Source organism: Triplophysa dalaica, chromosome 16, assembly GCF_015846415.1.
Source record: "Triplophysa dalaica isolate WHDGS20190420 chromosome 16, ASM1584641v1, whole genome shotgun sequence".
NCBI lineage: Eukaryota > Metazoa > Chordata > Actinopteri > Cypriniformes > Nemacheilidae > Triplophysa > Triplophysa dalaica.
Window position 1 is genome coordinate 2,958,030 of NC_079557.1, and position 9,983 is coordinate 2,968,012.

The following is a 9,983-nucleotide window of genomic DNA, read 5'->3' on the forward strand; positions in this document are numbered from 1 at the left end:
TTTATGTAATCAGCTAATACCTTTAATTTTTAATAGTAGAAAATTGGTTTTGTGTGCATATTCGTCAATTAAAGAGAACGTATTTTTTGCCTTTGCACACGAGTATCTGCTTGGATACAATAAGCACGTTGTCAGTTTGCCACGTGCAGCGGGGGCGCGCAAATATGAGATCGATCTGGTTGGTGCACGATGACTTGCTCCCGTAAATATTACCCCAATCTGTCCGTGGTAACACGCGTTTACCCTCGTCATACAGGTACCAGAGTTCACATATGTTTTGCTTTATTGAACCGACATGTTTTGCGTCTTTAACTTGACCTTAATACGAGTTGCTTACTGTATGACATTGATTAATACCGACTGATTGACAGGTGTGGTCAAACATCACATGTCAAGGTTTTGTGAGTGTGAGTAAAGATTCGTTTGTGATCAATCTTATTGGAATACTCCTATTTTATTTATTGTGTTTCATTTATTGTGTTAACATCTAGGAACGTGTCATTTTTACGCTGTCGCGTTGCTAAGGATGGTTCAAATCAAATCCTAGTTGCTATAACATTTGTATTGTAAAATGACATTTTTATTTAGGTTTTTACAACAATTGTACTACTTCTTGTTAAAGTTTATAGTGTTGATTAACTAGCAAAACATTTCTTTAATCGTACGTTAAGTGTTCGCAAGGCATTGTGGGAAAAGTAGTCCACGGTATGTTTTTTTTAAAGAACGCAGTTTTTATTATTTGAGTCGTATGACACGATGAACTTAATGTTTTATAATATTTTTATGCACATTTCTTTTGAGTAACCAGTTGGTTTTAAGTTTGCTTCTATAACTCAGTGGACACCTGCCTTGAAATTTCGTGCTACCCATTGTCCTACCAGCCATGCGCACGTCAATATTACGTCATTTTTGCACTGTAAATTAATTTTACCTGTTTGTTTTGTAATGTAGGATATTCTGATGGGGTATTAACATCTTATTCGGTTGTTGTGTAGCGATTATTTTTAAATAGGTTATAAAATTATGATAAAATCTACCCTTCCCTCAGAACCTAATGGCACTGAAGTGGTGAGAAAGGTGTGGAGAACTGACAGTAATCCGACAGGTAAAACTTTAAAAATTTACTTTCAGCAATATCAGATGTTTCAGACCGAAACATCTTTAACATCTTTGGTTTTGAAGCCAAATAATTTGAGTAATGTATATTCCCTCAACATCACAATCTCATTTTTGAAGGAGGCGGCTTTTCATCTGAACTCTTCACATGCACACATACTGCATTTGAGCTGATAGCAAAGCCTACAACAATTGTTTAATACCATAAATAAATTGTAAATAATAACAGAAAATGATAAACTGTACATTTCAAATACAGGTGACAATGTGAGATTTTTGAATAAAGGAAACCGATGTTGTTAGTATTAGTAGAATGTAATGAATAATGAACTTTTATTGTATATTCGAGTACATGCTCTGTGTTTGTGTTTCAGAGCGTGATGGTCATGTCGACTACAAGCAGTTTTATAGCCCTGAAGGTCGGAGGTCCTTCAGGACTGTACACAATGATGCACTTGGTTTTCAGCATCGTGCTCAACCCTTGAGACACTTTGGACCCCGTGGCAGGTTTCAGGACGGCATTGATGGCGGGTCGGTGAATGTATTGTTGTCAGTATAAACAATCCCTAATGAGACTGTGGGAGACTTGATTATTAAAAGCTGTTATTGTATATGTTTCAAATGTTTGCGTGTGATTCTTAATGCATGTTAACTTGCAGGAGTACATATGGAAAGTTCGGCCAGGGTGGCTGGAAAGGAAAGGGGTGGACGGAAGGGCGACGAGGGGGAAGTAGTTTAGGAGCAGGAGGGGCAGAGAGAGGAAGAGAAAAAGGTGGAGGAGGAATAGCGTGGTTCAGAATGACAGTAAGAGTTTAACAGAGAAGCACTATACATTTTTTTTACATCACACTCACAGCAGAGAAAATGTCCTTATAGTCATTTTTAATCCGTGTAAACAGAATGAACAGATCGAGAACTTATCATGAAACCCAAAGTCCAGTCATTCATCTGAAGATATTAATTAATTTAAATTGTTGATATGTGATAATCTTTAACATCTGTTACACAGATACCGCATGGGAAAAAGTATGACAAGAAGTGGCTGATAACAACACTTCAGGATCACAGTACTGTACCTTTCCGTCCATTGCTCGTGAGTAAGGATAAGAAGTGGCTGTTTTTTGTCCACTAGGGCGACGGCAGAGCTGATGATCTAACTTTTATGAGAGGCACACATTTATTTAGGTCTTGCTTGTTGATTGATTGTCTTTAACTTTTTATTGCCCATTAATCAAACTATTTAATAGAGAATTGTATTCTTGTTATTGTCATAATTCTTTTACCCTCATGTTGTTTACAATCTGTATGACTGGCTTTCTTTCGTTGAAGAGTACAAAATGTTTGCATACAGTACAAGCGTGTGTTAGTAAATTGTCTGTTAGATTGTCTAGCAAATCTGTGTTTGTCTGATAGTGTCTCAATGTATCAAGTTCTCTATAGACGGTCACAGCGTTTATTTCTACCTGGATGATGCGGCCGCTGCCAGCGCCCTACGCAAACTATCACGCAGGATCACAGACAGTGAGGGGTACAAAGTACTGTACCGTTCCCCTACTCGGTTTCAAAATACATTCTCATTTCTCTCTTTTTTTACTGTATATGTGCCTGTAATTAGAAATGTAGGATTGACAGTTAAAGTCAACATTTAAATTAGACGGATGAATCTGTGTTTTTTTTGCAAGATTTCTACATTATCTAAAAATTTAAAGACACGCTTTAGTTAGTATGTTGCAGGATCGACCATAGAATATTATTTTGCAGGTGGTTGTTATCATGACCCCTTGTGTCAAACCTCCTCTCCACCAAAACAACCTGAAGCAAGAAGATCTGGAGCGTATAAAGGTGTGATTGGCAGCTTATTATTAGAATGAAAACAGCTTTTCTTTCAGACATTCTCTTGCTGCACTAATACTAAATATTATGTTTTTTTACAGAGATGCATGTCTAAACGTTTCAATGGTTCCCAGTGTTGTCTTGACCTGAGCAGCATCGGCACTGACCATGGTAAAACTAAACAGTCCAGTTTTGCTCAAAATACTACAGCGCCATGTTTTGACTGCAAAATACAGCTGCGGAAAAAATTAGGAGACCAAAATTAATATATTTTTTTACTTATTCAGCATTTGTAAACGTCATCCAATATAAAGTCAGTCAACAGCAATTATGAAAGACGAGATTATTACATAAAAACAATTTCCTACATGTAGAAATATTACTGTTGTATTGCTTAAAAGTGAAATTGAACTTGTTTTGTTTACAGAAGAGATGCTCTGTTTTTTTTCAGACATTTAATACTGCAAAGTAAATGCAAATAAAAAACAAGTTTTTTATTTGTGAGAAATATTTTTAGGAGTTCACAGAATTAAACAAAACTTAATTTTACCTAAACCCATACCTATAAACATAAAATTCATATTTTTTAAACCATTATGTTGTGAACTTTTGAAAATACAGTGTTAGGTACTTTTCTAAAGGTAAAAATTTGTCTTTTATGTGACCATTTTTCCACCAGACTTGGTTTCACATAAAATTGAAGTGAAATTAAACCAAAAGAGCTTCATGCAGGCCATGTTACGAATCATCGAGGAAAATGTTCGTGAGGTAAGATGAGAAACGCTAAACAGGTCAAAGGGTTTACATCGCATTTGTGGTTTTACATTTTGTGAAGGAAATGTGAGCTGTGTTTTGACATACTAAAGTTCAAAATGCTCTGCGTAGTTGCAACATTGTTGGTTGGTTTGTTTTTCAGTTGGTTGCATGACATTCACTTTGATCGCTTCAAAACTGTGTGTCAGAGACCAAGATCTCGCTGCACATTGACTGCCAATGACCATAAATATAAAAGCAGCATCTAATCCAGATAAACTCCTCCACAATATCCGGACATAAATACTAGGGGATCAAAATGTTCAGCTGGTGGAAGGAGTTAAACAAACCATGCGATTCAATTTCTCGTGTTAACAGCTGCGTATGAGACTCTTGACACAGTTTCCAGGAAACACATTTGTAAGACCTCTCGGATTGATACCAGGTTTTCAGGAAATGAATCTGATCGCTGATGAGCACTGCGGCTCGGAGGTGTTGTGTATGTGATACCAAGAATTTAGTGGTGTGGGGGGTTGTTTACAAATAAATGAGTGAACTGGTATTTAGAAAGGTCAAGAGGGCGACAATGTCATTTCAGGCCAGATCTGACAGCAGTGAGATGGATATTCCTTTATTGTCACATATTACAATAATTGCTGTAGCTTTTATCTTGGAATACGGTGTTATGATGGGATTTTTGTAACACAAACAAGTTGTGTTTGACAACGTTTTATCTATTTTTTCAGCCAAAAAACTTAAATAACACCTCCATAAATATTAAAATTATATAAGTAATTATACGTGAATATATTTTTCTAATAAAACATTATTGCAATAAGTATATTACAATATTTGCAACCAGTAGTCAAATGAAAACAATCAAAAAAATATTTAAATAATTAAGTTACAATATTTGTAACCAGTACTAATAAACACTTTAATTTTCTAATTAAAGTAATTATATGTAAATCAAAAAATATATTTTATAAAAAATTATTAAAATGATTAAAAGTTACAATATTTGTGGCCAGTAATAAAAAAAGGAAAAATTAAAGTAATTATATGTTAATAAAACATGACAATGACACTTTGGTTTCAATATGTGTAACCATTAATAAATTAAAAATCATATATTCAAATTAAACATTAACATAATTATGTAAATAAAACATAATTTTAAAAAGCATAATTAAGTTAAAATATTTGTAAGCATTATTTTCTGGCCCAGAATGTTTTAGTCCAAATAAAAATGTCTGCACTTGAAAAAAGTATTCTTGGCAAACCAAATTGTTGTGAAAAGTAGCATTTTCTCTGTGTGCTCTCTCTTTATAATCATTCACAGTTGTTATGTCTGAATCTGAGCAACAACAAGCTGTTTAGGCTGACTGACCTCGCAGACCTGGTGAAGAAAACCCCCCGACTGAGGGCACTGAATCTGTCTCATAATGAGGTGAGAGATGCTTGTGCCACTGCGCCTGCAGTGTTTGTTCTACACCCTTCTGTTTCTGTTTGCTTCGCTCTTTAATGTACTGTTACATTAACATGTGTTATTTTTGTTTCTATCTGTGTGTGTAGCTGAAGTCCGAACAGGAACTGGATAACCTCAAGGGTCTCGGGCTGGTTGAACTGTGTTTGGACAGGAACCCGCTGTGTGATAACTTTGAAGATCAGACCACATATATCAGGTCAGTGTCTGTCTATCTTGTTAGATTTAGATGCATAATACATAAATACCCTAACCCAAAAAAAAAATGAAAAGCACAGTGCTTGTGTTTTTCTTTTGTCTTTGTTTTCTCTTACACTGACAGAGCGGTTCGGAAGCGATTTCCCAGCCTTCTCAAACTGGTAATTTGTTTTATCAATATTTATAGACTAAATTAACTCACTGTGCTGTGAATACGTTCTGTTTATTAGGTATAAAGTCAAACATTAGTTTGTCAAGGACAGAAATTCCCTGATCCCACGACTCCTGTCTGGCTCTGTTGGTTTAAAAACACTCTCATATCCTGTTTTCCTTGTTTTGACTGAGAAATGTCTCATAACACAAATTCTTAGGAAACACACAAACCGATAAAATGCATACCTTGAATGGACTAAATTACTTTTATTAAAAGCCGCTTGCAGAGTTATATCAATCTTTTCTAATACCGATGTGTTTGCAGGACGGTCATGTCCTTCCGCCACCAATCTGTTTTGGTGTAGACACGGGCACTGCTGTTCCTCCCTGTAGGGTAAATGAAGGTCTCTCTGTAATATCGATGTAAAGCAGGTCCATGTGGGGTGTTTGACTGGATGTGTATGTGTAATCAATCCAGGGCAGCTTTTTTGTCTCAGATGAAATCAGGGGCATCATCCAGCCCTTTCTCCAACAGTAAGTGCAAGTGTTTTCATTTGTAAGTGTTATAGGTTCACATGTTTTGGGCATCCGTGATATGTGTTTCATCGCAGGTATTTCAGCGTGTACGACTCAGGACAACGACAGCAGCTGCTGGATGCATATCATGATGGGGCCTGTTTCTCCCTCAGCCTGTCACTCGGCACAGATGTCTCCAGGTTCATCATTATTCTGTATCCTTGTGTTTTTCACATGCAAATGATTGTTTCATTTTAATGGCATTTAAAAATTTGTTCAAATTCAATGAACTCATGCTTTGTTGAGACTGAAAAAGAAGGCAGTAAATAATTTGTGATAACCTTGGTTTATGGAGTGTCCAACAACAAGTTACGTACATACAAGGTGTAAAAGCACTTTAATTTTCTAATATCAGGCAGCTATTATTAGCTTACTTCTTGACTGACTCTTAAATGATTCATTTTGCGGTCATATAACTGTTATTTGTTCACTTTCTGCTTTACAACTTGGACTGCTTTCATTCACACAAATCAACATTACACACTGCATAAAATGTAATTTTAAGGACATTGTAATAGTAACTTTTTAAGCTTTCTTACACGCCTTGTTCTAATGGTATTGTTGCGCTGCGTCGCATCCATTTTGGACGAAATGTACAATTATAAAGGGTTCTAATGCCAAGTCCTGTGTGGACTTCACTGTTGCAAGTCGGGGTAAGGTTAAGAAACCATTCTGAACACTGGCATTTTATGTACTTACTCAAGTCATTTTACAAGTTACAGGTTGCTGCTTTGATCTTATTTCAATGAAACAATCAGTTGTAATGTTATAGTGTGAACTTTTATAAAAAAAATTGTACTTCATCTAAATCTGAATTACATTTTGGTTTAAAATACATATACAAGTATAACGCAAAGTGCAAAATTTAGTACAAGACTGCATGTACTCTTTCAATTCATGAAGGGTCATAAAAATTGTGATAATACAATCAGACGCTGATGTCACTGCTTAATTTCGAATTCACAGGTACTTATTGAGAGAATATCTTAAAGACAACCGCAATATGAAGCAGGTCAATGACTCCTGTAAGTGTCGTACCTGACAAACAAACATATTTGAGTTTCCTCGCTTGACTTCACCTGAAAATCTTGAACTTTCTTTTGACAGACACGCGCTTCCGTTTGCTAAAAAAGTCCCGGCTGAACGTGGTCGCCTTCATCAATGAACTGCCCAAGACCCAGCACGACATCGCTTCATTTACCATCGATGTCAATACATATACGGTAAGTTCTTCAAAGACATCTTCATGCCATCACTGAAGCTTTTGTTTTCCTTTTTACACATAATGTCATCTTGTCTTTTCCGTAGAGCACATTATTGGCGTTCACTGTGAATGGAGTGTTCAAAGAGGGTGAGGGTAAAAGTAAAATGGTGATGTAATTCTGTGGTGATCAACAAAGAATCATTAAGAATGATCTTAATTTTTTTTTTCTGATGTAGTTGATGGGAGATCCAACGACCTCATCAGGGCGTTTACCAGAGTCTTCATCGCAGTTCCTGCTCCAAATTCTGGGTAGGAAAGAGCAGTAAACCACAATCATAACTAAATAATAACAGCCTGTCGCGTTTTGATATGGTTCATAACCAGATGTTGCACAAGACTTTTTCATTGGCTCGCAAATAATACATTTTTACCTGTCACTAAGGTGATATTAGATGATAGTTAGCATGTTTTTGACGCCATCGCAACATACATGCGTTCTTTGAACTTACTGTATTTTAATACCCCAAAAAATCAGAAATTGTTTATATTTTAATGCTTCTGTTGTCAGATATAAAACACTACTTACATAAAAATGTTCATATGTTCAGTCAGTAACAATGACAGGTGCTTTTACACGCTGTTTTGTAATCATTCATTTATTCACTTTCAAGTAACTTTAAGCTGCTGTTAGGTCATGAAAGGAGAAGACGCAGTGAGACCTTTTTCCACTCACGGAAAGTTAAGGTTTATCCAAAATGACGCTATCAACTCCACAAAAGCGGGAATTACAATCTTCCCTCATTGTAATCCGTCAAAATGACAGACGGCCTTCTGATTTTAAAAGCTGTCAATGATGGTGAATTTTCGGTTAACGCGACCTCTGTTCCCAACATGAAATCTGATTTGTTCAAATGTTATTAAATGGTCCTCTTAGTAAGAGAATCTTTGTGTGTTGCAGTCTGTGTGTGGTCAACGATGCACTCTACTTGAGGACGGCCACATCTGAGGAGAAAAACAGGGCATTAGCAACACTTGCCCCGAGTGGCACAGTGTCCGCCCTCTCGGCTTTCCAGCAGCAAATGCTCTCTGCCTTCTCCCAGAGCTCTCAAATGAATCTGGAATGGTCTCAAAAGTGAGAGGGGATACAGGAATTGCATCTAATACAAGCATACTTTTACACACTTGTATAATTACTGGGAAGAACCAGACATATATATCTATTATAATATTAGTTGTATTAGTGGGAAGGGTGGTATGATAATAAATGCAGTGAGACAGTAGAAACATCAACAAGTGGATGTTTGGTGAGAAAGGTTTACATTATTACATACTGTTAGATTTTGCTCATACCACCCACCCCATTCAGTGTTATCCTGTTGATAAGTCTTGTATTGAAGGTGTTTGTGTTGCTGTCAGATGTCTGCAGGATAATGCGTGGGATTTTCATCGAGCTGCCCAAATTTTTACAGAACTGAAGGTAAAAGCACAAAAGTGTTCTGACTCGAGGGCCTTAAACATAAATCCACATGATCTGAACAGCACATAAAAATTCAACTGAATTTAAAGAAAGAAATCTTTTCATGTCAAAGCCTTTTATATGGATGTAAAACTAGCCTTTTTTTGTCATTCACACATTTCTGTCTCTTGTAGGAACAAGGGAAGATTCCAGAAGTTGCTTTCATAAAGTGAAGATTCCTATAAACATGCAGATATACATGTGAAAGTATACTTGTGTGCACGTACATAGTTTTATTTGTTGTTTGGCATTTAATTTGTGATGTGTCAGACTGCAATGAAACGCAGAGGTTTGTTTTACATTGTTAAATTTTAGTTTTGTTATTTCCTTAACGAGGATACCTCGGGTTGAACTTGAACGAATGACACCACGGCACTGATTATCATTTTTAAAAAAAGCACTTTTCTGTTTTAATTGTGACGTTCAAAATCAAACGTGCCTTTTCATTTTACTCTATAGTAATAAACGTTTACGTGAATAGTTACACGAAAATAAAGTTAACGTTTATTTCATGGTTTTTTTTGTGATAGACTGACATCAAATATAAACCTCATCAAGTCATTGTTATATTAAAAGAGATTCTCTTGATTAAAAATAAAAAATTTAACTCAGTAAAATTGTGCGAGGAAAACGTACAACCACAAGTTGTTGAACTATTGAACTATTCACTTATGATTTTGACATGAATATTAAATATGAAATTGATTTTGTAGACATAAAATCTATTGTAGATGTGCGAAGCACAAATATACTGTTCTGTTTTCTGTATCTGTTTTGAGTTTGAAAGAACATTATTTTATTTAATAATAATAATGAATAAACAGATTCTGGAAGATTAAGTACTGTTTAATGGCACGGTATAGTAATATGATTATTGTACTATTTTCTGGTATTTATCTGGTGATGCAAGAACCTGCATGTTGAGCTGGGATGTAAGTTCATTAACCAAAAAAGATTTATAGAAACTATATCAAACATGATATAGCCATACAACTTTAAATAACCTGGCTTCTATGTGAGTTTCTTGGGATAAAAAACCCTTTAAAATGTCTATAATATTAAATCCAACATGTACAACTGTGCAGTTGTTTTGATGGGTTGACCTTCCCAACATGGCGGCTTCGCAGTTCAACTTCCGACTGCTTCCA

General features: G+C 35.7%; 1 protein-coding gene across 1 annotated transcript; it reads left to right on the forward strand.

Annotated features, from left to right (window-relative positions):
- The first annotated feature begins 129 nt into the window (after nt 1–129).
- nxf1a (nuclear RNA export factor 1a) lies at nt 130–9,674 on the forward strand. Its single transcript, XM_056769685.1, has 22 exons — nt 130–256; nt 1,049–1,105; nt 1,491–1,647; nt 1,776–1,920; nt 2,126–2,209; nt 2,547–2,651; nt 2,878–2,958; nt 3,051–3,120; nt 3,629–3,717; nt 5,045–5,152; nt 5,278–5,387; nt 5,511–5,547; nt 5,865–5,933; nt 6,018–6,073; nt 6,151–6,255; nt 7,082–7,140; nt 7,223–7,338; nt 7,424–7,466; nt 7,556–7,628; nt 8,278–8,451; nt 8,736–8,796; nt 8,970–9,674. Exons 1-22 carry the CDS (start codon nt 190–192, stop codon nt 9,006–9,008), a joined length of 1,905 nt encoding a protein of 634 aa, XP_056625663.1. The 5' UTR covers nt 130–189; the 3' UTR covers nt 9,009–9,674.
- The last annotated feature ends 309 nt before the right edge of the window (nt 9,675–9,983 follow it).